Here is a 26,227-nt window from a genome sequence, read left to right as displayed (position 1 = left end):
TTTTTTTTTATTATTATTTTAAACAAAATGCAATTTGCTACCGCTTTAAGCTTTCCACATCATCAAAAACATAAAAAAATTAAATAAAAAAATTTTGGTTACTAACATACTAGGTGTGTGGAGCACGGCACAGAAATTGACAAAATCATGACCAACATCTACTGAAGAGGGATATTCATAATTTGGTTAACTGAAAATAATTCTGATCAGAAAAAGACACAAAGGGATCTGGAAAGAATAAAGAATACACATACCCTTAAACTTTGAGCGAATGTTAGCCAGTTCCTTGTTTATCCTTTTTATTTCTGCTTCTTTGCTCTTGCCTGAGGAAACAGAAGTAGAGAGCATTTATAAAATATATGGTTCATAGAAGGCTTCAGTTAACTAAACACTTAGTTCTAAAAGAATAAAAAGGTGTGTGCCCTTTCACACGGGCATCATCAGTGCAGTCACATTTTTTGCCAAGGAAAAAAATAAATCTGTACTGATCCGAGTTACATCAATCTCCATTGTTTCATAACGTCTGTCTTCAGTTCGGTTTACGTCCGCCTATGTTCACAAAATCAGAAAATAATGCAGACCTTTTCCATTTTTTTTGAGCAGACAAGACAACTGTTTTTAGGGCAATAAAACGTATGCTGTTGACTACTTGTACTCAAAGCCAAGAAAAGATTTATTTGGAAATGTAGTAGAGGGGGGATGTGACTACCTAAGGCTAAGTTCACATTAAAAATGCCCCTCAAATGCCTATGCAAAATGATACAATGGAAAACACATAGTTCTGTTCACACTATCCAGTAAAACAAGTCTAATGCCCATACTAATGCTATAGGAGCGTTTGTTAAGCATTAGACATTTAGTCAAGTGTGAACAAGCCCTAAAAGACTGCGTCACCCATCAAACTCCAAAAAAAAAAAAAAACACATTTTTATTTTTTTAAATCACAACCAGTCTAGCGGGCTCAAGCCACTGCCTAATGAACAATCAAAATTAAATACAGATTGGGAGTGAAGTGCAATAGTTGAAATTTTAATCCAAGGGTTACACACACACACACACACACACACACACACACACACACACACACACACACACACCAAGTGACCTGCCAGGGAATGAAAAACAGACAGACTACTATGTCTTCAATTGTGCTTTAAAGTTCTTTATTTGTTGACTTTTCCTTATAATGTGCTGGAAAAGCCACTTGCTATTTCTCTCTAAGGCCTCATACACACGGACGTTTTTACAGCCACTTTGAGCTTTTTTTGCAGCTTAAAAACGGCTGTCCATGTTAGTCTATGGCTTCATGCCCACCTAGGCGTTTTTGAGCTGCAAATGGCATAGGCGTTTTTAAGCTGTAAAAAAAACCCAGGACCAGTGCATTCCGTGGCGTGGAGCTAGAGCTGTAAAAACGCGAATCGCGGGAAAACGCGCAAAAACGCGCATAAACGCGCAACATATTTTCTTTGTTTTCTGAGTGCTATAGCCAAGAGATGTGTTTCTTAAAAAACGCTACTTAACGCTAAAAAACGCGCAAAAACGCGCAAAAACGCCAATGCAAAACGCGGTAAAAATCACGTTTTTAACAACAATTTTTCCAGGCATCGGAGCTAGCTTTGCAGCCAGTTTTTTAAAACGTCCGTGTGCATGAGCACTTATAACCTCAAAAGAAGCATCCAACAACCTCTTAGGGCTCATTTGCACCAGCAGCATTGGACTGAACTAGGGAGCGTTGCTCATCACTGCCCTGATGAAGCAAGGAAATCTACCCTATGGCTTCAGGTTATACAACATGCTGCAGTGGTCTGCACAAAAAAAAAAAAAAAAAAAATCTAATATTTAATTTTTTTTTAACCTTGACAGGCGATTCAAAAAGCATGCTGCTTCTACTAAAGGTCTTAGACCCCTTTCACACTGAGGCACTTTGCAGGCGCTACAGTGCTAAAAATAGCACCTGCAAAGTGCCCTGAAAGAGCCGCTCCTCACACTCCCCAGGGCTTTCACACTGGAGCGGTGCGCTGGCAAGATGGTTAAAAAAAAAAAAAAAAAAGTCTTGCTAGCAGCATCTTTGGAGTGGTAAAAGAGAGTTGTGTATATTGCTACTTCACCGCTCATGCCCACTGAAATTAATGGGGCAGCACGGCTATACCGCCGGCAAAGCGCTGCTGCAGCAGCCCTTTGCAGTGGTTTTAACCCTTTCCTCGGCCGCTAACAGGGGGTAAAACCGCTCCGCTAGCGGCCAAATACTGCCACTAAAACGACAGTAAAACGGCACTAAAAATAGCACCGTTTTACCACCGGCGCCCACACCGCCCCAGTGTGAAAGGGACCTTAGTGACAGCAGGCACAGGTAACTTGCATCGAGCTATCAGTCTATGACAAGGGAATCTGTCATGCATATTCTATTACCGTCCGGTCTTAAAATCTGCAAAACAGTGTTTTAGGTTTTTTCCCCCTTTAAATAAGAATTGTGATCTCAGAGTCTGATTTTGTATACCAGATTCAACCTCTAATAGTGTATATAGGGGTGCACCCAATTGAAATTTTTACACTCACCTCTAAATGGCTGTTGCTAGGGTGTCCCTCGTAGTCTGCCTTCTTCCTTGCCTGGGCTGGTGACATAACTTCCCCTTGCGCCGCACAGTCACCTGGGACCTGTCACGTGTCCCAGGTAACTGTGCGGCGTATCACGATGCCCTGTGCCGCTCGCGCATGCGCAGTGGGTGCCCGGCTGGGAAGCCACAGCCAGGTGCCCACAGTACGAATGACTGTGCCGCTAGCGGAGCAGGGAATGAGGGGGGCCTTCGTTCCCCTGCATCACTGGACCCTGGGACAGGTAAGTGTCCGATTATTAAAAGTCAGCAGCTGCAGTATTTGTAGCTGCTGACTTTTTAGGGGGCACCCCACTTTAAGACGAAAACCAAAACTGAAAAAAAAAAAAAAAAAAAAATTGACAGTTTAACCACTTCAGCCCCGGACCAATAAACACCTTAAGGACCAGAGGTCTTATTCCAATTTCGCACTGCGCTGCTTTAACTGGTAATTGCGCGGTCATGCAATATTGCACCCAAACGAAATTTGCGTCCTTTTCTTCCCACAAATAGAGCTTTCTATTAATGGTATTTGATTGCCTCTGCGATTTTTATTTTTTGCGATATAAATGGAAAAAGAGCGAAAATTTTGGAAAAAAATAAAAATAAAAAAAAGATATTTTCTTCTTTTTGTTATAAGAAAAATCGAATAAACTCAATTTTAGTCATACATTTAGGGCAAAATTTATTCAGCCACATGTCTTTAGTAAAAAAAATGTCAATAAGCGTATATTTTTTGGTTTGCGCAAAAGTTATAGCATCTACAACCTAGAGTACATTTTCTGGAATTTACACAGCTTTTAATTTAGGACTGCCTATCTCATTTCTTGAGGTGCTAAAATGGCAGGGCAGTACAACCCCCCCCCCCCCCCCAAATGACCCCATTTTGGAAAGTAGACACCCCAAGGAAATTGCTGATGGGTATGTTGAGCCCATTGAATATTTTTTTTTTTTGTCCCTAGGTAAGGTACCTAGGTCTAGGTAAGCATGTTGAGCCCATTGAATTTTTTATTTTATTTTTTGTCCCAAGTGATTGAATAATGACAAAAAAAAAAAAAATTTTACAAAAAGTTGTCACTAAATGATATATTGCTCACACATGCCATAGTTATATGTGGAATTGCACCCCAAATATATTCTGCTGCTTCTCCTGAGTACAAGGATACCACATATGTGGGACTTTTTGGCAGTCTAGCTGCGTACGGCACCCCGAAAACCAATCACTGCCTTCAGGATTTCTAAGGGTGCAAATTTTTGATTTCACTCCTCACTACCTATCAGTTTCGAAGGCCATAAAATGCCAAAATAGCACAAAACCCCCCAAAATGACCCCATTTTGGAAAGTAGATACCCCAAGCTATTTACTGAGAGGCATGTTGAGTCCATGAAATATTTTATATTTTGCCACAAGTTGCGGGAATATTACAAACTTTTTTTTTTTTCTTTTTTTTTTTCACAAAGTTGTCACTAAATGATATATTGCTCACGCATGCCATGGGCATATGTGAAATGACACCCCAAAATAAATTCTGCTGCTTCTCCTGAGTACGGGGATACCACATATGTGGGACTTTTTGGGAGCCTAGCTGCGTACGGGGCCCCGAAAACCAAGCACCGCCTTCAGGCTTTCTAAGGGCGTTACAGTTTTGAAGGCCATAAAATGCCAAGATGGCACAAACGCCCCCCAAATGACCCCATTTTGGAAAGTAGACACCCCTAAATTTAGGGGTACACTAGTGAGACTAGGTAATAAATGGCGGGTGCCCTGAAACTATAAAAAAAATAGGTTAAGTTGTCACTAAATGATATATTGCTCACACATGCTATGGGCATAAGTCAAATTACACCCCAAAATAAATTCTGCTGCTTCTCCCGAGTACGGGGTTACCACATGTGGGGGACTTTTTGGGAGCCTAGCCACGTACGGGACCCCGAAAACCAAGCACTGCCTTCCGGATTTAAATATAAAATGCTACCAAAAAAAAAAAAAAAAAAAAAAAAATTAGCGATGGCAGGGATCAGGCCTGACTCTGCGATCGCTGCAGTTATGCGTTTAGTGTTTTGTAAGTGACAGTGATCGATCGATACTGCACTTGGGTGGGCTGGGCAGAGGGGCAAAACGCAGGTGCTAGCAGGTATCTGGGCTGATCCCGCTCAATGCGTTTTTTTGGAACCCTAAACTGCTGGGGACGCTAGTATAGATCTGATCAGATATTGATCTGTTCAGATTCTATACCACTACGGGAGGTTTATGCTTTGCGTGTGGGTGTTAGCGGTACTGGCACTAACCTAGAGCTGCCTGGGGCGACGCAGACCCCGACCCTAAAACCTAATTGATATCACCCGCCAGGTGATCAGGGGGTTAAACCTTTATTGGGTAATAAATGGTGGGTGCCCTGATGCTATAAAAAGCAAACTAACCAGAGTCACCCGTAACACTTATACGGTGATCACTGGTGAAAGGGTTAACTAGGGGCAATCAGGGGGTTCAAATTTTTATTAGGTAGTAAATGGGGGTCCCTGGCGCTATATAAAAACCTGACGGGGAACCTAAAAAAAATAACTAGCTACCTAGCGACAATAGCGACACTACTGCAGCGATCAGAAAAATGATCGCTTAGTGACACTGGCAAAAGGGGGTGAAAGGGTTAACTCTAGGGGCAATCAGGGGGTTAAACCTTTATTGGGGGGGGGGGGGTGATGGGGGCTACCCTGGACCTAACACTAACTGCCCTGACAGTTTTTACTTTTACAACTGACACTGAATGCAGTGATCAGTAAATAAATGATCAATGTAATCAGTGACACTGTGACTGTGGGGATCGGGGGGGCGATCGGGGGGGGGGGGGGGGGGTTGTGTGCCTGTGTAGTGTTGGTGCACACTTACTTTTTGTCTTCTCCTCGTAGTCCGGTCAAAAAGACCGCCCCGAGGAGAATGGCATCACTTCCTCCTTCCTGTGTATACAATACACAGTGGGAGGAAGCTTGTCATTGGCCAGGAGCGATCGAGAGGGGATGGCCAGGAACCAACGGCCATCCCCTCATCACGGATCGCTCCTGCAGCGAACCGGACCGCCGTATCCAGCGGGAGGGGGTCCGATCAGACCCCCCACCCGCTGGAAGGCAGGCACGTACATGTACGTGCTTTGTGCCTGCCTGTGTCATTGTAATGACGTACAATGGCAATACGGCGGTCCTTAAGTGGTTAAGAAATATTTATATATAAAATTGTATTATATTTAGCTTTTTAAATAATATAATCAATTTAAAATATGAATTTATTGTTGGCCATTATTGGCACCTTTAGTGTAAAAAAAAAACCTCAAGAAAAATGCAGTCTCTGACCATCTCTTGTATGATGTCCCCAGTTTCTAAGAGATAGAGATATATAGATAGAGAGATATATAGATATATAGATATATATACACATACACATATATAAACACACACACACACACACACTTGAATACTCCCTTGGTCTATCCAAAATGGAAAAAAAAAAAAAAAAAGTCTTGCCTATAGTTCTTCTTTAAAGAACAAAAACACAGAACTGCAGAGGGGGGGTAATCTGCAAAACTAGAAAAGTTTGAAGGCAATGGAAAAACACGTTCTTGTCAGCATGGGCTACAAGTGATAACTGAGTCACTTTAAAAGAAAGGCCTTAGTAGTTCAATAGTACTGAAGGGCTCCAGCAATAGTCGGTGGCATCTGCAGAGGTGCCTGCAAATACCTTTAATGACATTTTTTTCACATCTCTCACAAGAAGAGCAGGCTTACAGAGAAACGTGTGGGAGGCAAGCGACATCAGGACCCACATCCAACACTTGCACAAAGTGTCAAAACTTGCAGGAAGCAGTTGTCTAGGATTGGTATCTCCCAGGCTGTGGAAGATTGCATCTAAGGTATGTGAAGGCAGCACTAGGTGCCTGCATTTATCGTAGTGCTTAAAGCTTAAACCCCCCCCCCCCACACACACACACACACACACACACACACACACACACACTCACACACAAGATCCTGTTCCTTTAAAGCATGTTATACAGCACAGTCCTTGTGCAGTGTCATTTGGACCCCCTTATCACCTGAAATACCTGGCTGATCCTGCCTAGCTATGCCCTCCCCTCTCCAAACAGACCACGATAATCATGGCTGCTGAGCCCTGACATCATGGTCTGTTTGCGTGATTCCGTAAGCCACAGCCTGCCATCCGTCTGTGTCCTCCTCCCCCTTCCCCTCTGTGTCTGTCTCTGTTCTACCAGAGCCAGAGCCCGCACCCCCCCCCCCCTCCGCTCCTGCTGCTCTCATTTCACATATTACATGCTGCCATCCTCTCTCCAGCATTATACTAATTGTGCCTGTAAATTAAAAAAAAAACCTGCAGGATTGCAACTGAACAAGCTCCGCCGATCAGGTGATTGTTGGTGGCTCGGTCCCGCCCACTTCAGCTGTGAGTCGGAGAGACAAGGCAGGAGAGAAATCAGCTGAGCGCTGGTAAAGGAGCTCATACAGGTACAATCCTAAAGTTTTTTGTTTTTTTTTACAGAACACAGGCACAGGAACAAATTAGTATAATGCTGCAGAGAGGATGGCACCGACCACTTTGAGCAAATGTACTTCATGAATATAGAACAGAAGTGTATTAAAAGTACAAGGCATTCTTTAAAGTTCCACCTCAAAACTAAAATCCTTACATCTACAAGCATCCACGATCTAACACTAACCTAGCTAGGCCTGAAAAGATGTAATCAGTTTACATACCTTTTCTACAGCCAATCCAACCCGATCACATGCAGAGCAGTCAGCCGTGGCTGCGTTGTGGAGGAGGGTGCAGAGGACACATCCAACAGAAGAAGCCCCATAGCAACTCTATTGCAGAGGTCACTCCCCATTCACTTCACAGCCTTTATTGGCTGTGCCCTCTGCAGGGCTTCTGCTGTTGGAGACCAGATCGGATCAGCTTCAAAAAAGGTATGTATAGAGATTTCTTCTTTACTGGGCTAGATAGGTTGGTGTTAGAATGTGGATGTAGGGATTTTAGTTTTAAACGTGCACTTTAAAAAATAAAAGAGAAGTATAGTTGTTTTTTGTTTTGTTTTTATAACCAATCATACTTACCTAGGTGGATGCAGCATCGGACTGATACTGCATCTGTCCCCCCGGCATCTCTGCATTGAGAACCGAGCCACCGACCACTGCCGATGGCTCAGTTCTCTCAACTCCAAGCCTGTCAGTCAGCAGCTATCCTCTCTGCTTATTTGAGCACTGAGCTGTGGAGGGGCAGGGAGCAGCCGTCTCAGTCTCTCAGCGGCTCACTGAGAGACTGAGACAGGCATCAGTCCAGCTGGCAGATCCAGACTGTCGCAATGACATGGTGCCTGGACCACTTGCCCAAGACAATTTTTCAGCACTGTCACTTTTTAAATGACAATTGCGTGGTCATGCTACACTGTACTCAAACAAATTTTGTATCATCTTGTTACCACAAATAGAGCTTTCTTTTGGTGATATTTGATCACCTCTGCATTTTGTTTTTTTTGCAAAAAAATAAAAATAAATAAAAGTTTGTTTGTTATAACATTTTGTAAAATAAGTACGTTTTCTTCTTCACTAACAGGTGCTGATGAGGTGACACTGAAAGGTGGCACTGGTTGGCATTGATTGGAATCTATGGACCAGGGTGGCATACCTGGTGGCTATCCGCGGTAGGACTGCGCTGAAAATCAATTAGCGTAGACCACCCACCCCCCCCCCCCCCCCATCAGGAAAGCAGGAGATTGGCTCTCCTCTAGTCGCGCCTTTGAGACATGAGTGAGGAAAAAGACAATAAACGACTCTTTCGTTTTTACACTGATCAGCCGTGATTGAACATGGCTGATTATGTGGTAAAGAGTCTACATCAGACTCTTTACCGAGATTGGTGTTGCGGTGTGTCAGACCGTGCCGGCTGTTATCCTGAAAGACATCATAGGACATCCAGTCAGGATAACGGAACCACCGCCCGGCCGTTATTCTGCTATAGTCGGGAAGTGGCTAAAGCATAACTAAACCCCAATACATTGCTACTTACTAGGGCTGAAACAACTCATCGATTAATAGATTAAGAAAATAGTAATCGATTAATTTCATAATCGGCCAGTAACAATGGGATAAAAAAAATAAAAAATAAAATGAGCCCTTTATAGTACAAAAAGAGCAAATAACTGCTACTGTAAATATTACTTTCACAGTTCTACAGTAAAAACAATTAACCCCTTAAAGTAGTGATTATCTGCTTTTTTTTACCGAAGACTCCAGTCAGAGCTCTCAGCCATTGGCTGAGTGTGCTGATCGGGAGCCAGGAGGCCGCTAGTTTTCCAGCATGAACGGTCGGCCTGTCAGACTAGCTGCCATACATACAGGCCCGAATGTTGGCTGTTTTTTTTTTAAATAGATGATGTGCCTGGCATTCGGCCCATGTGTACTTGACTCTAGGGCGTCACTACTCCACTGGCAAAATTGACATTTTTGGAAAAAAAAAAAAAAAAAAAAAAAAAGAGAAGCACTGTCTATCTGCAGTATGGGTAGTTTAGAAAGTCAGCCAGTTCAGCAGGAATTGGCTGACTTTCAGTCTGCATGCACTCTCTGTTCGACAGAAGCCTGTCTTTAGAAAATCAGCATTCGATCAATGACTGCAAGCACTGATCAGTGTATTATAGCGGGGGGCCTGCTGTCAGAATACAATAGCTCAGTGGGAGATATCCTGGCATCATACATAGTTGTATTGATGCAGGGATCAGTCAGTCAGTATTTCTTGTTCAACCAGCTAACTGAACAAACCCCCCCCCCCCCCAAAAAAAAAAAAAAAAAAAAAACACCCTGTTAAAGCGGAACTAAAAACTCTTATTTTTTATTCCCCCCCCAAAAGGGAGCAGGCAGACATGCAATGTCTATTCTGCAATAAATTAACCCTACCTGCCCGCTCACAGTTGTCCTTTCCACTTTCAGACCGGACCATTTTGCTGGCTTAAGACCAGACCACTTTTTGCGATTCAGCACTGTGTCGCTTTAACTGACAATTGCGCGGTCGTGCAACGTGGCTCCTAAACAAAAATGGACCTTTTTTTTTTTTTTTTACGAAAAATCGAGCTTTTTGGTGGTATTTGATCACCCCTGCAGTTTTTATTTTTTGCGCTATAAACAAAAATAGAGCGACAATTTTGAAAAAACACATTTTTTACTTTGTTATAATAAATATCCCCCAAAAATATATAAAAACAAAAAAAAAAAAAAAAAAATTTCCCCTCAGTTTAGGCCAATATGTATTCTACATATTTTTGGTAGAAAAAAAACGCAATAAGCAATTATTGATTGGTTTGCGCAAAAGTTATAGCGTTTACAAAATAGGGGATAGTTTTATGGCATTTATATAAAAAAAAATTTCCCTAGTAATGGCGGAGATCAGCAATTTTTATTGTGACTTCGACATTATGGCGGATACATCAGACATTTTTGGGACCAGTCATTTCTACAGCAATCAGTGCTATACAAATGCAGTGATTCCTGTGTAAATGACACTGGCAGTGAAGGGGTTAACCAGGGGGTGGCAGTGTAGGGGTTAAGTGTTCCTAGGGGCGTGTAACTAACTGGGGGGGGCTGGGCTTTGGGTTAGTGAACACTGATCTCTGCTCCAATCACATGGAGCAGAGATCAGCGTCACTTGTTGCTAGGCAGAACGGGGAGATGCTGTTTACAGCAGCATCTCCCCATTCAGCCTCCCCGTGAGACTATAGCTGGTATTCCCGCGGCGATCGAGTCTGTGGGACCCCACGACTGGACTCACGGGGGTCCCGACCAGCACACGAGCGTGCTGCAGGTGGCACACGCGCGATGTCAGGGCGGCATTTAAAAATGGACGTACCTGTACGCCAATATGCCTGCCCGTGCCATTCTGCCGATGTACATCGGCGTACGCCGGTCAGCAACTGATTAAAGTTTTCCCCCTGAGCTGTGAATGCTCAGCATACATTCCAGCAGGGTGTCTGATCTGGGAAGGCAGAACTCCTGTGCATGCGTTACGTCATCCCACGCTGGCCTATCAAGATGGCTGAAGACTAGCGTCCGAAAGAAGCCAAGGAGAATATGTGCTAGCAAGTGAACTCACAGGCATCAGACTGCTGGAGCTAAGCCAAGTATTTTGTAGTATACGAGAGTGACTAGGTGTCCCAGGAGCCACACATCAAGACCCCTGCCAGGCTACGCCCAACAAAATTGTATGGTTTAGTTCCACTCTAACAGGAAGGTGAAAAAATACTAAAAGAAATAAAAGAAAATAATAAAAATATACTAGTCAGACCGCAAGGTGAAAATAAAAATAAACGCCCAAAAAGAAGAAAATGAACGCAGCCACCACCATTTAAAATTTGCAATATAATACATTTTTGCTTTTGGGCTTATATACGCTTTAAAATTGTAACCCTATAATTTTGAAGATATATAAAAAAAAAAAAAAAAAAAAAAAAAAAAAAAGAAGGATGATATATATTTTTCTGTCCTCAGTATACAGAAAAATGCATCCAACAAACTAGCGAGACATCTCACAACCCAGATCAGAATACCCTTGTACAGCTCTCAGAGATAACAGCTTTCAACAGTCAAATGGCACAAAGCCAGGCAAGTCCACATGGAGTCTATAGACAGGGAGTGTCAAATGCCCACAGAGCACACTGCAACTGATATCAATTTGTAGGGCAAGCCTTATCTATATCTACATACGTTCCAAACTGAATGTGAGCATTCAGCTACCAATTATAAATGAAGGTGTTCAGGAGTAGGTCACTAAAATGAACTTAAAGTGGATTCATTGAATTCAACAAGCTTCTGCTGCAAAGCTACCGTATATACTCGAGTATAAGCCGAGATTTTCAGCCTCTTTTTTGAGGCTGAAAGTGCCCCCCTCGGCTTATACTCGAGTCATCGCTGTCTGCCCGCTCGATCAGCGTGTCGAGCAGACAGACAGCGGCCATTCTATAATTCAAAAGCCGCGCCTCCGGCGCCGCCTTCGCCTGTGATAGGCGGAACACTGAATTTCCCAGCAGCCTGTGTTCCGCCTATCACGGACATCGTATCATCCTCGTACTACGGACGAGGATGATACGATGTCCGTGATAGGCGGAACACAGGCTGCTGGGAAATTCAGTGTTCCGCCTATCACAGGCGAAGGCGGAGGCGTGGCTTTTGAATTTTACAATGGCCGCCGAGGCGCCGACGAAGAGGGCACGGGACGGAGGCAAGGCAAGGCACGGCACGGGACGGAGGCAAGGCAAGGCACGACACGGGACGGAGGCAAGGCACGGCACGGGACGGAGGCAAGGCACGGCACGGGACGGAGGCAAGGCACGGCACGGGACGGAGGCAAGGAGGCAAGGCACGGGACGGAGGCTCGGGACAAAGGCTCGGGACACAGGTAGGCTGGACACACACACACACACACACACACACACACACACGGATGGAGACACACACACACACAGGGATGGATGGATGGAGACACACACACACACAGGGATGGATGGATGGAGACACACACACACAGGGATGGATGGATGGAGACACACACACACAGGGATGGATGGATGGATGGATGGAGACACACACACACAGGGATGGATGGATGGATGGACACACACACACACACAGGGATGGATGGACGGACACACACACACACAGGGATGGATGGACGGACACACAGGGATGGACGGACACACAGGGATGGACGGACACACAGGGATGGACGGACACACACACAGGGATGGACAGGCATGTCTCACCCTCGGCTTATACACGAGTCAATAAGTTTGCCAGTTTTTTTGGGGGTAAATTGGGGGCCTCGGCTTATATTCGGGTCGGCCTATACTCGAGTATATACGGTATGTAATGCAGAAAAGATGAGTCCCAGGATTCTAGCAAACTCAGAGCTGCTCTTTCATCTCCATAAACAGCCAATTGGTGAAGGGCTCTCAGAAGAGCCCCTATCAATCTGCAACATAGCAAAAAAATAAATAAATAAAAAAGGAAAGAAAAAAATCCTTCTTGAAGTCTGCAGGGACAGACACCTAGAAGCATTTATTTCCATGGTTGGTCACACACGTGGGCATATACACAGTGGTAAATGACAGCCAACTCCCTCCCGCCTCCTCCATGCCCACTAACCAGCTGAACACAATGGATTGGATATTAAATCTCGACTGATGGAGGCTTCTCCTCCCTGTTATTCTAAGGCAGAGGCTGGAGGGGTGTGACACAGCCTGCGATTGGCTGAAATCCACCCACATCACAGATTGATATTTTTACTCTGTATCCCAAAGCCTGTTTTTTTTATTTTATTTTTTTTTAAACATGAGACCAGCTGCAGAAGCTCCTCCTGCTTAGGTTTCCCTGCAGACAGGCTGGGAAACAGCTGGGTCAAGTATATTAGGAAAAATAGGTACAGTACTTTTTTTTTTAAATAATTACGGTACCATCCTCCATATACAGAAAGGATCATGTAAAATTAAAGCAGAACTTCAGTCATTTTTTCATCTTTCCATCTTCTGCCCTTGTGGTTTTAATTTTGGATAGTAAGACATTTTCTCTGACAGTAAATACCTTACACAGCCCACTTTGTTTGTCTGGTAAAAAAAGCCTAGGCTTATAAACATGCACGGTTCTCACTCACGTGAGAGTTTGCCAGGAAGGGAGGCAAGTTATAAGAGGGCCAATGAGAGCTGCAGAACTGGATGTGTGCCTCTGTGTCTGAGTAAATCCAGGAAGTGAAGAGTCAGCAGATTCAGCTGCCCAGTTAAAATGGATGCAGCCAAATCAGTGGAGGGAAGATTTCTGCAACATAAATTATATATACACACACACATATACATATATACACACACACACACACACACACACACACACACACACACATATATATAGAAATACGCAAAGTGTGGTTGGAGGGAAGCTTTAAAATGGCAAAGATGTTTTTATTACAAATTGTGTGAGCAGACTGCCATTCCTCAAAGTGTGTTTAGTATCAATTTAAAAAAAAAAAAAAAAAAAAAAAAAACATGGGCAGCACAGTGGTGTAGAGGTTAGCACTTTCACCTAGCATCAAGGGTCGCTGGTATAAAACCCGACCATGACACCATCTGCCTGGAGTTTGCGTGTTCTCCCTGTGCATGCGTGGGTTTCCTCACACACTCCAAAGACATGGTGGTAGGTTAATCGCATCCTGGTCTAAATTGGCCCGAGTATGTATGAATGTGTGTTATGGACCGTAGCTACTTGAGGGCAGGGACTGATGTGAATGTATGAAGTATAAGTAATGTATATGTAAAAGTGCCAAGTAAATTGACAGTGCTATATAAGTAGCTGAAAGAAATTACAAAAAATAAAATAAAAAACACACAACAGTAATCCATTACAATGAATATTCAAAACATGACCACCCACCTGGTTACCATAGGTTATCTATTGCTTTTTAATTAGCTTTTCAGAGCATGCACGAGAACACTAGATCTGAGCTTCTGAAATCCTGTCTTTATATAGTGAAATCTCAAGAACCGTCACCACTAGCACACAGCTACAAGGCAGGAAAATGTAATTCTTTCTGCTTCACTGCAGCAGAAAGCCTAAAAATTTCATACAGACTTATGTTTGTCAAATTGGCATTAGACACAAACTGAAAGACAATCTACACAAAACACAATCAAAAGTATTAATACCCCCTTAAAATTTCTCACATTGTGTCATGTTACAATCAAAAACGTAAAATGTATTTTATTGGGATTTTAATAGGCCAACACAAAATGGCATAGAATTGTGAAGTGGAAGGAAAATAATAAATGGTTTTAAAAATGTTTTACAAATGTGAAAAGTGTGGTGTACATTTGTATACAGCCCCCGAGTCAATACTTTGTAGAACCACCTTACGCTGCAATTTCAGCTGCAAGCCTTTGTGTATGTCTCTACCAGCTTTGCACATCTAGAGTGACATTTTTGCCCATTCTTCTTTGCAAAATAGCTCAAGCTCTGTCATATTGGATGGAGGGTATCTGAACAGCAATTTTCAAGTCTTGCCAAAGAGTCTGAATTAGATTCAGGCTGGGTTCACACCGCTGCGGGTGAGAGATCCGGATGTGATTCGCACCGCACTGCAGTGCAAATCACAGCCGATCTGTCTGTGCGATGCGAGTTTAGCCATACAGATAGTAGGGCTGAATTCGCATCGCACCCGCCGCAAACTCGCACGGGACCCTTTTTTTGGTCCGCAGCAGAATCAGATCGCATGGGTGTTCACACCATGCGATCCGATTCCTGTCCGAGTTTGCAGATCGCACTGCGATATGCGGACTGGTCTGGGGGTGTCATTAAGATTTCATTGACACTCCCAGCAGTCTGCATAGGGCAGTGTGAATGCGATGCGGGAAAACGTCGCGGATTTGCTGCGTTCCCGCATCGCTATGGTGTGAACCTAGCCTTAGGACTGGACTTTCACTGAGCCATTCTAACACATGAATACGCTTTGATCTAAACCATTCCATTGTGTGTCTGGCTGTATGCTTAGGAGGGTCGTCGTCCTGCTGGAAGGTGAACCTCTGCCCTAGTCTCAAGACTTTTGCAGACTTCAACAGGTTTTCTTCCAAGCTTGCTCTGTATTTGGCTCCATCCATCTTCCCATCAAGTCTGACCAGCTTCCCTGTTCACTCTGAAGAAAACCAATCACCACAACATTATGCTGCCACCATGTTTCACGGTGGGGGATGGTGTGTTATTTACCTGCCACATTTACATTTTGGTCTAAAAGCAAAATGCTATAATTTTGGTTTCATCTGACCAGAGCACTTTCTTCCAGGTTTGCCATGTCCACCACATGGCTTCTCACAAACTGCAACTGGGACTTATTTTTAACAATGACTTTCTTCTGGTCACGCTTCCGCAAAGACCAAATCTGGAGTGTACGACCAATAGTCATCCTGTGGACAGATTTTGCCACCTGTGAATCTCAGCAGCTCCTGCAGAGTTACCATGGGCCTCTTGACTGCTTCTCTGATGAATGCTCTCCTTGCCCAGCCATGTCTTGGTAGGTTTGCAGTTGTGCCACACGCTTTCCGGATGATGGATGTGGGTGTGTATATATATATATATATATATATATATATATATATATATATATATATATATATATATATACACACATACATATACACACACACACACACACACACACACACATACTTCTCCACAACGTTATCCCTGACCTGTCTGGTGTGTTCTTTAGCCTTCACGATGCCATTTGTATACTAAGGTTCTCTAACAAACCTCTGAAGGCTTCACAGAATAGATGTATTTATATGGAAATTAAAGTAGTTGTAAACTCTCCCCCACGACTTTGTCCTATGTAAATTAGCATAAAACCTGATTGAACACTGCTTGCAATAGAGCTGCACGATTCTGGCTACCATGAGAATCAATTTTTTTGCTTAGTAGATACACCGTGAGAATCATGAGAGAATCGTGATCTAACATCTTTCACATTAAAAACAAAACAAATTGGGCTAACTTAACTGTTTCGTTTTGTTTTTTTCCATTCATTGAAGTGTATTTTTTCACAAAAATTTTTATTTGAAAGACCGCTGGGCAAATACAGTGTGGCAAAATATTGCAGCAATTGCCATTTTATATATATCTCTCAAAAGGGTTAGTAAAAAAATAAACGCAGTGCAAATGCTGAGAATAAAATTACTAAAAAAAGAAAAAAAAAAAATCTGATTAGTCCAATCATGAAAAACCTCAATGTCCCATCCACCTTAAAATTGTAACTTGATGTATAGTAAAGCGATATACAGTTCATATGAAGAGTTGGTAAAGACTGGCAAACTCAGGGTTAAAAACCCAAGGGTGCACCTGTCACCAGAAAAAAAAACTGGTTAAAGAGGCACTCAAACAAAGCTTGCAGACCATTAGCTATGTCTTATTTCCTCATCCTAGATCACCAGGTGTGCAGGAGAAAAAACTTATCAAGTAGATATCCCATATACATCAGAAATCCTCCCATTTCCTCCTCACCATGTTTTACCAGGCACTCCGTTGATTCCATTGATGAAGTCCGTGTGACAAAACCGGTCAGAGCGCTGCTTTACACGATACTACAGCGGTGACTCTCTGCGCTCTACAGCCCTCCAAGCTCTAACCAGCAGTGAGAGATACTTCCTACTCTACTGTGGACTCAGAAAACAACACTTAAGATGGCGCTGCCTTACCCCTGAAAACAAGTTTTTTTTTAAGTTTCTTAAAACAAACAGTAAGTAATTTGCGATTTGGGCTGGATTACAGTGGCTATAGTCTGATAATTACTTATTATAATGGACTAAATCTAAAGAAGCCTCAGAGTGGTAGAGTTTACTTCCTCTATAAATTACGCACAAGTGGATTCTATTTACTAAATTAGGCGACTTCTGAAGGCAATTGGTTCCACTAGATTTTAGTTAGGGGTATCAAAGTAAAGGAGGCTGAATACAAATGCTTCCGATAATGATTTGTAAAAAAATATTGAAAGCCATTTATCATTTTCCTTACACCTCACACCTGCGCCACATTTCCTTTATGACTGACATGACAGTATAGAACATTTCAAGGGGTATGAATACTTTTTCAAGGCACTGTAGTAGCAGAGCATAAAAACAGCAGGAATTGCTGCTGCATGCTGCACACCAAAAAAAAAAAAAAAAAAAAAAAAAAAAAAAAAAAAAAAGGTACATTCTGTCCTTACAGAGCAGGCACTAAAATCGGACAATTTTTCCTGATGCAGCACACCACAACACACAGTAGTGCTTTACCTTGCATTGCTGTATGCTACAACACATGTGCCACAAAGAAGCATTGCCTTAAAGCGGAGTTACACCCAAAAGTGAAACTTCCGCTTTAAGGAATCAACATGCCACAGGTACCCAAGTCCCACTTCTGCTGTGGGCTGTGGGACAGGAGAGGAGCGAGGGTACAGGCGGCCGCATCGCTGGACCGTAGGACAGGTAAGTGTGTGTTTATTAAAAGTCAGCAGCTACACATTTTTGTAGCTGCTGACTTTTAATAAACACAATAACAAGTGAAATTCCACTTGGTAATTGTTGCCTACAGGTAAGCCAATAAGGCATACCTGTAGATAAAATGACTATCTCCTAAACGTGCACTGTTTAGGAGATATTCACCCTGCATGCAGCCAGTGACATCACTGGCGCATTCGCTTGGAAGGTCCAGCATACCTTGCAGGTACTTTGTGCCGGAACCCAAGGCTCCTGCGCACATGTGATGTCATTGCAGCTCCAGGCAATCAGTTTCAGAGCTCGCAAACCCGAAAGAAAGAAGGGGAGGGGGGTTGGCCCTCTCAGCGGCGACTTGACAGCGCTGGAGGGCTTAGTTCCACGTTATTTCATTTTGTGCTAGTATGTTTTTTTTAACCATGGTTTACAACCACTTTAATGCATAACTGTTGTTATGGTGCCATTAAAATGAAAGGCATCGTAGAATGCTAATGCATGGAATGTGCATTAGACAAAAAAAGTGAGCAAGTGTCATATGCGCGTCTAGTATGGACTATCAATGGCCATTGCAAGTATGTTGAAAGCAGGTTTCACCATTATCACTATCCGGAAACCCAACTATTCCAGCCACTGCTGGACTGAGTACACGTGGACAGAAATGGACTTCATATAAGCTGCAAATTAACAATTTGTCCTTCGGAAGGTTTACCCTCCCCCCCTTCCTGCCCAGACCATTTTCTGCAATACAGCACTGCGTTACTTTAACCACTTCAATACAAGGCACTTCTCCTCCTCCTCCAGACCAATTTTCAGCACTGTCGCACTTTGAATGACAATTGCGGTCATGCAACACTGCACCCAAACATTTTTATTATTTTGTTGACACAAAGATTTCTTTTGGTAGTATGCGATTACCACTGGGGTTTTTATTTATTTTTTGCTAAACCGCTGTGATTGGACACAGCTGATCACATGATTAAGAGCATACGTCATAGGCTCTTTACCGAGATCGGTGATGCGTTGTGTCAGACTGACACACACCAAAAGATCTCTGCGGCCCCCTGAGGGTGCGCAATCGTGGCTTATCCTGCTGGACATCATATTTGCGCCTGTCATTCTGTTATATGTCAGGCGGGAAGTGGTTAACTGACTGCGTGGGTGTGCAACGCTGTTCAAACAACATTTATGTCCTTTTTTTCTCACAAATAGAGCTTTCTTTTGGTGGCATTTGATCAGCTCTGCGGTTTTTATTTTTCGCGCTATTAGAAAAAAAAAAAAAAACCCACACACCACACTAAAATTTCTTCATCAATTTAGTCAAATATGCATTTTGCTGCATATTTTTGATAAATTTTCTCCAATAAGCGTATATATATTTGTTTGCGCTAAAGTTATAGCGTGTACAAACTATGGGATATTTTTATGGAATTTTTTGTTCTATATTTTTTTTTTACTAGTAATTGCAGCAATCAGCGACTTATAGCGGGACTGCAACATTGCGGACAAAATCGGACACTAAGGGACACCTTTTTGGGCACCAATAAAGTGATCGGTGCTAAAAATATGCACCGTCACCAGGGCCGATCAAAGGGTTCAAATGCATCCCTAGGGAGTGCTAACTGTGTGGGGGATGCTTTAACTGTGGGAAGTCAGAGATCCATGTTTCTGCTGGGCAGAAACACAGGATCTGTCTTCCCTAGTCACATAACGGAGATCTGCCTTGTTTACTTAGGCAGATAGTCGTTCTGCCTCTCGTGAACAATCGAAGTTTGGCTGCCATGACCAATGACAACGGAAGCTGGCTGGCGGCGGTGCTTGTGGCGCAGACCCGGAAGCAAGAAATCACTTACCTGTACATAATTTCAAGCAGAAGAGCCACTGCCCCTTAGTATATGTACATGGGGCGGTTGGCAAGAGGTTAACAGTTCAAATGAAGAAAAATAAAAAAATAAAAAAACAAACACCACAAGTACCATTTCAGTCTGTGCAGGGGACACCAAGCTATGCAGTGGAATAAACATTCTTACAGGATGTTTCCGACCTACAAGCCAACCTCAATGCACTGTGTAATTGGGCAACTATGTGGGGGCTAAGAATATGCATGCAACAGACATAATGAGGAGGGGGAGGGGAGAGGGGGTGCTGACTGTCATCAGCTCTCTGCTCGGGAAGCTGTCAGAACCGATAGATCAGTGGCGTTTGATCGCTCAGTTCTCAGTGCAGAGGAGCATGGGGACAGATGCAGCATCTACCTAGGTAAGTATTAATCTAAAAATGGTAAAACAGGATGAACAAATATCTGCGCCAACTCAAATAAAAAAAATAAAAAAATAATGAATAAAGAGAAACAGCAACCAGCCCAGTTCATTGATAATCAAACAATAAAAAGTATAAGTCTAAAATGCAGCGCTTCAGTGGTTCATGGAATCTGACAGTCCAGGAAAAAAAAAAGAAAAATAATGTGACAGGTTTTATCCCATGTGGATATCAGAGGCGTCTGATGCCTCTGATGATATCCACATAAGATGAAACATGTCAGGCTGCCCGGTGCAAGTACGCCGAGAGCTGCAGATTTTTATGTCATGACGTTTCTTTTCCTGTAAGCAGACTACAATAAAGTTTGTGTGTTTTACCTCTACGGCCTTCAGTATTGTTGCTTTTTCCTTCTTTTGGATTATTATCCCGGTGGTGAATGCACAATGTACCCATCTCTTTGTTTCAGTCCTGACTTTTTTCTGAGATCGATGTACCTGGATACCCTTATGAAATGTTTATTATATTTGGAAAGTGCCGTTTGAATACATCATTCACCGCCTGCAATATGATTATCTTGGATGTTTTTTATATCCTTGTCACAGATTCTACAAGTATTAATCTAAAAAATCTCTTTTAAGGGGGGATATGATCATCATGTATGAATACATAAGGGGTCCATATAGTGAACTTGGTGTTGAGTTATTCACTTTAAGGTCATCACAGAGGACAAGGGGGCACTCTTTAAATCTAGAGAAAAAAAGAGATCTCATCTCCAAATACGAAAAGTTTTCCTCTGATTTAGCAAATGGGATCACGCTGTGCTGGGGTTTCTTCCCCCCTTCCTCTGGATCAACTGTGGGTATAGGATTGTGTATATTGGTTTTTATTTATTCCCCCCTCCTTTTCTTGCTTGAACTAGATGGACTCTTTGTTCAACCTATGTAACTATACAAGTTTGAAAACCGCATTTTTTTCAGGTGTGAAAAACTGCACTTGTTTAGTATACACTTATTCAGCAAACAAAAATGTAACCCCGTCAGGGATTAACATCAGCAAGTTATGCCGAATGCATGGCCGCTGGTGTGCACGGTGAAGAATCCCCATGTTATGCACTACAAATTGCTTCGTCTTGGGAATGTGCTGGGCAGCCCAACACAAAATGATGTAAACACTAAATTGTGCAATAAAGCAGGTATAAAAATAGGCAGTTGGAAAGCAAGAAGTTTGACTGATCAATTCCTACTTTAAATCTGCCAAAATCTGATCACATTAAGACTACTTTCACACTGAGGCACGCAGTGAGCTGGCGGTAAAGCAGTGCTATATTTAGCGGCGCTTTACCGACGTTTTAGCAGCGCTGATCGGCTGCTAGCGGGGCAGTTTTAACCCCCGCTAGTGGGCCGAAAAAGGGTTAAAAACGCCCGCAGATGGTATTGGAGCGCTGCCCCATTGTTATCAATGGGAATGGGGCGCTTAAGGCCCCTTTCACATGGGACGGATCAGTAATGATCCGCCCCGTGATGATCCGCTTGTTCAGCGGGGAACGCTCAGTTGTCCCCGCTGAGCCGGCGGATAACAGGGCAGCCCCGGCACACTGTGCAGGGACCACCCTGTCAGCTCGCCGCTCTCCTCTATGGGGGATCGGATGAGCACGGACCACCTGTCCGTGATCATCCGATCCGCTCTGCAGATGGATAGAAAAATTGGATTTTCCGCCGTTCACAGAATCGGACAATAGCGGAGGCAGATGATATCGGCTGTCTACGGATGTTCATCCGCAGACACCTGCTATCCCATAGGGATGCATGTATGTCCGCATTTCATCTGCACACGGATGGATGAAATAAGGACATACGGTCCGCATGTGTGAAAGGGGTCTTAAGAGCGGTAAATACACCTCTCCAAAGATGCAGCTTGCAGGACTTTTGAACGTTCTGCAAGCGCACTGCTCAGGGCTTTCACATTGGAGTGCACTGAGCGGCTCTTTCAGGGTGCTTTGCAGGTGCCATTTTTAGCACTTTAGCGCTTGCAAAGCAACTCAGTATGAAAGAGGCCCAAGGATGAGCTGCGGCGTGTTCGCACACCCCAAGTGCAGAGCCCCCCAGGAAGTCAGCACTGCACTGATCACAAGCAGCGAGATATTGTCCCGATGCGCGGCTGTAGAGATCAGGAAACGTCTCTCTGCCTGTGATCAGCGCAGTGCTGACTTCCCGGCGGGCTCTGCACGTGGGGTGTGCGAACACGCCGGAGCTCATTTTTAGACCAGATACACAAGAACGTTAGTCTCAACTGTAGAACTGAAGCAACAATGCATTCTTCCCCAGCTACGTCTGCTCACTTGTCAAAACAATGTGGTGGCAACTATGGAGTGTTCTGAACTAGACCATTTTCACTGGGATTTCAGAATATCAACAGCTAGTTATATTAAGTAACAAAGTAATATACTAAACATAACACACTACATTTACTAAAACAGAGCCAAATATGAGATTTATGCTATAAAATGTAGTGACAAAAACAAAGGGAAAAAAAAAAAAAAAAAAAAAACACACAACACACACCCTCCTAACAAGTATTTCGTTGAAGTTTTTATGTTAGCACGGGGTGGCTACCATGGACACAAATGGGTAAACTGTGCCACATCCCTAACAGACATGTAGAAAAAAAAAAAAAAAGACCGAAAATGTGGGACTTTAAAAAGGCACCATACTAACACTCATATTAAATTACCTACATAAAGTTTGTCATTACATTAAAAGCATTATATAAAACCATGAAATGCCAAAGCCTCAAAAAAAAACAAAAAAAAAAAACATTGCTTTGCTGGTGGTATCAGCACCCCTCAAGCAGTGACAAAAGAAAACCAGCTTCCAAGAAGAGAAAAAAAAATAAAAAATAAAAAAAAAAACACACACGCCTAACATAAGTATTTGTCTCTATTATAGCACACTGGCCAAGCCTCACACTGTTTAAAGTGCTATTTAAAGGCAAACATTTTTTACACACCAACATTTTATACTAATCTGTTCTGTGTCACAGTTTTGCACAGAGCAGCCCCGATTCTCCTCTTCTCGGGTTCTCTACCAGCGCTCCTGGCCCCTCCCTCTTGTCGAGTGCCCCCAGAGCAAGCAGCTTGCAAAGGGGGCACCCAAGCAGGTCCAGAGCCACTTGCTCTGCATGACCATTCAGACATGGAGCAGTGGCTCAGCCTGCCCCCCTCTTTCCTCATTGCTTGTCTGGCTGTGATTGATAGCCATTGAAGCAAACGTACCATAGTCAGGTTTTTTACCTTTGTGTTTTCTAAAACCTTCAGCCTGTAGGGGATCCTTGAGCCTGAAATTGTGTCCCTGGGAAGCATGTTACCAACAATTGTGGTTCCTGGGAAGAAGGCCCCCATTAGAGCCCTTTCACATGGCGACCATGTTAGTAAAGCTTTACCGCCATCTTAGTTGTGCTTTTCGGGCGATAGCTGGCCGCATTTAAACCCCCGCTACTGGCCAAGGAAAGGGTTAATAGCGCCCATGTAGCAGCCCTGCCAAAGCACTTTGCAGGCACTTTAGCAGCGTTGCCATTCATTTCAATGGGCAGGAGCAGTGTATACACCGCTTCTCCGCCACCACAAAGACGCTGTTTGCAGGACTTTATTTTTATTTTTTTTAAAGTACTGCCAGTGCTTTGCCCCAGTGTGAAATCACTTACAGATAGCCAAAAAGACCATTGTCACTGGTTATCAATTGCACAGGAAAAAGTTGTCAATAGATCCCCCATCTCCCCAGGAATCCTGGTCGACTGAGGAAATGGCAGCAGTGGCAATGAAGAGGCGAGATGCGTTTTACCAAATTACTGTGCTGCACAAATCTGTATGTCACACACCACAGTGGTGCTACACAGGCCGCTACCACTACAATCATGCTGAAATTTTCCCAACAAAATAAATGTAATCCTCTCCCATTACAAACAGATTTAAATGCAACTGTAAAGAGAGACTGCATGCCCGTATTATTGCGATTTGCACATATAGCTTATACATTTATACATATGTTATATTGGACTAGACCACTAATACAGCTAGTGGTGCCTGGGAGTCCAAAGGCATAAATGCAGGTGGTTTAAAGGCTCACATTTTCTGTGTTAAATAGTAACTGGAAAAGGAAACGAAATATGAATAACACTGCAAGACCTGAACTTTGTAAAGTCATTAATACAGGAAGTTCAAAGGTTTAAAAAAAAAAAAAAAACCCACACGGGAGTACAATACTACTAGAGATTGTGTGTCACACTAGTTGCAATTAGGGAAACCTGCATGCAGGAGAAACCATCAGGTTTTTTAATAAAAAAAAAAAAAAAAAAAAAAAAAAAAAAAAGTCTTCTAAAGTGCAAAACATAGATCAATAAATTAAAAATCTAGCACACATTGGTCTGAAGAAAGGAACTGCACTCAGAAAGGATGTTATGAGTTACATGCTGGGATGTCAGTGCCCATGCAGCTGGTCCAGAAGCCCGGGTACTGGAAATCCGGGCTATTCTCTGTTCACGAATTCCATGATGGACCTGAGCGGTTCACTGTGCAGGTGCTGACCAATCAAAACTCCTCTGATCTGTCCCAGAAGTGCTGTACAAATGTGGCAAAAGAGCGGGGATTTCAAATTCTCTAACCTTTAGCCAAGCTACATGGGCACCAACAAACCAGCTTCCCGAAGGGAACATTTTAAATTGGGCTGGGGATGCCTTCTTCCCACCATGCCAGAGCTTCAAACTTAAGCAGTAAATCACTAAGCACTAGCAGTGTGAAGTGGGGGGGTAGTAAGATAAACGCTTCTCATACTCAGGAGGTACCAAGTACTTTTCCTCACTCCCATATGCACAGTCCTCACAACCAATGTATTCAGTACACCCAAAGTTATACTCCGCCACCTTCCAACAATGCAGTGCCTGGTTTTTAAGCAACCCATTACCAGGCTTGACCTGAGGCAATCACAGCACCCTGTGTTTAGCCGTGTCCAATCACAGCATTCCAATAGTAAACGAGTCATTAACCAGTTCCCGACCGGCTCCCGTCTTTTTACAGGGGAAGAATGGCACCCCTTTAAGAGCCACCAGAGGATGTGCGCCCACTGCACAATGGGACCTGATGCGCGTGGCCAGCGATCGCCACTGGCCACATGCGATCGCGTGCATGGGAGCCAGCACTGTTCTGCCAGGGGAGAAGAGATGTCGTTTGTTCCTACTAAGTAGGAACAATATACATTTCATCCCCTAGTCTGTCATAGTCCTTACAGTTAGAACACATTGAGGGAACACACATTTAACCAATTGACCACTTTCCCTAGTGTTAACTACTTTCCTGCCAGTGACATTAACACAGTAAATCAGTGCAAATTTATAGCACGGATTGCTGTATAAAAAGGTCAATGGTCCCAAAAATTTGTCAAAAGTGTCCAAACTGTTCGTCACAATACCACACAAAAAAAATAAAAAAGCCAGAAATCTTTCCAATAATTTGTAGATGCTATAACTTTTGCGCAAACCAATCAATATACGCTTATTGCGATTTATTTTACCAAAAACATGTAGAAGAATACATATTGGTCTAAACTGATAAAGAAATTTGGTTTGGTTTTCTTCTTTTGGAGATATTTACTATAGTTAAAAAAATAAAAAAATAAAAATAAAATAAAAAAATCTCGTCAAAATTGTCGCTCTTTTTTGTTTAAAGCACAAAAACGACAGGTAATCCAGTACCACCAAAAGAAAGCTCTATTTGTGGGAAAAAAAAAAAAGATGCAAACTGTTTGGGTACAGCATCTAATGACCGCACAATTGTCATTTAAAGTGATGCAGTGCTAAATTGTAAAATATATCTCCCCCCCCCCCCCCCCCCAAATTTTTTTTTTTACTATATAGCAAAAAAAAAAAAAAAAAAAAAAAAAAAAATACAGGGGTGATCAAATACCACCAATAATATCTATTTTTGTGGGGATAAAAATTTTATTTACATACATTGTCGCATGACAGAGCAACCGACAGTTAAAGTAGCCCAGTGCCAAAAAGCAAAAAAATGCCCTTGTCGTGAAGGGGGCAAAACCTTAAAAAAAATAAAAAAAGGGACATTTACCTTTAATGTGATATGTCTCATGTGTTTCCGTCTAGTTCCATAGAAGTCTTATGATGCTGCCCCTCCCCCCCCCCCCCACCACACCTCCATCACTGTAATCTTCTGATGTGGCAGGGAGCAACAGAGCTGAGGAGCGGTCGCAGCCTTTCCTCATGAGCACCTGACTATACCAGTCCTTAATACCCAGGCATTCTATTCATAATAACCATTAT

The 26,227-nt window shown here is 43.0% G+C and overlaps 1 protein-coding gene across 4 annotated transcripts in view; it reads right to left on the bottom strand.

Annotated features, from left to right (window-relative positions):
- Positions 1–26,227, bottom strand: part of AP2A2 (adaptor related protein complex 2 subunit alpha 2) — a 270,817-nt gene that overhangs the window by 180,213 nt on the left and 64,377 nt on the right. For all 4 annotated transcript variants that reach the window (XM_077459935.1, XM_077459943.1, XM_077459951.1 and 1 more), the window contains exon 2: positions 255–323. In XM_077459935.1, coding sequence (XP_077316061.1) covers positions 255–323 — 69 coding nt within the window. The remainder of the gene's footprint in view (positions 1–254; positions 324–26,227) is intronic.

The sequence above is a fragment of the Lithobates pipiens genome, unplaced genomic scaffold (assembly GCF_037356315.1).
Source record: "Lithobates pipiens isolate NorthernLeopardFrog02 unplaced genomic scaffold, aLitPip1_a1.2 Scaffold_10, whole genome shotgun sequence".
Classification (NCBI taxonomy): Eukaryota; Metazoa; Chordata; class Amphibia; order Anura; family Ranidae; genus Lithobates; species Lithobates pipiens.
Note: the sequence above shows the minus strand (reverse complement) of the source record. Positions and strands in the feature narration are given on the sequence as shown.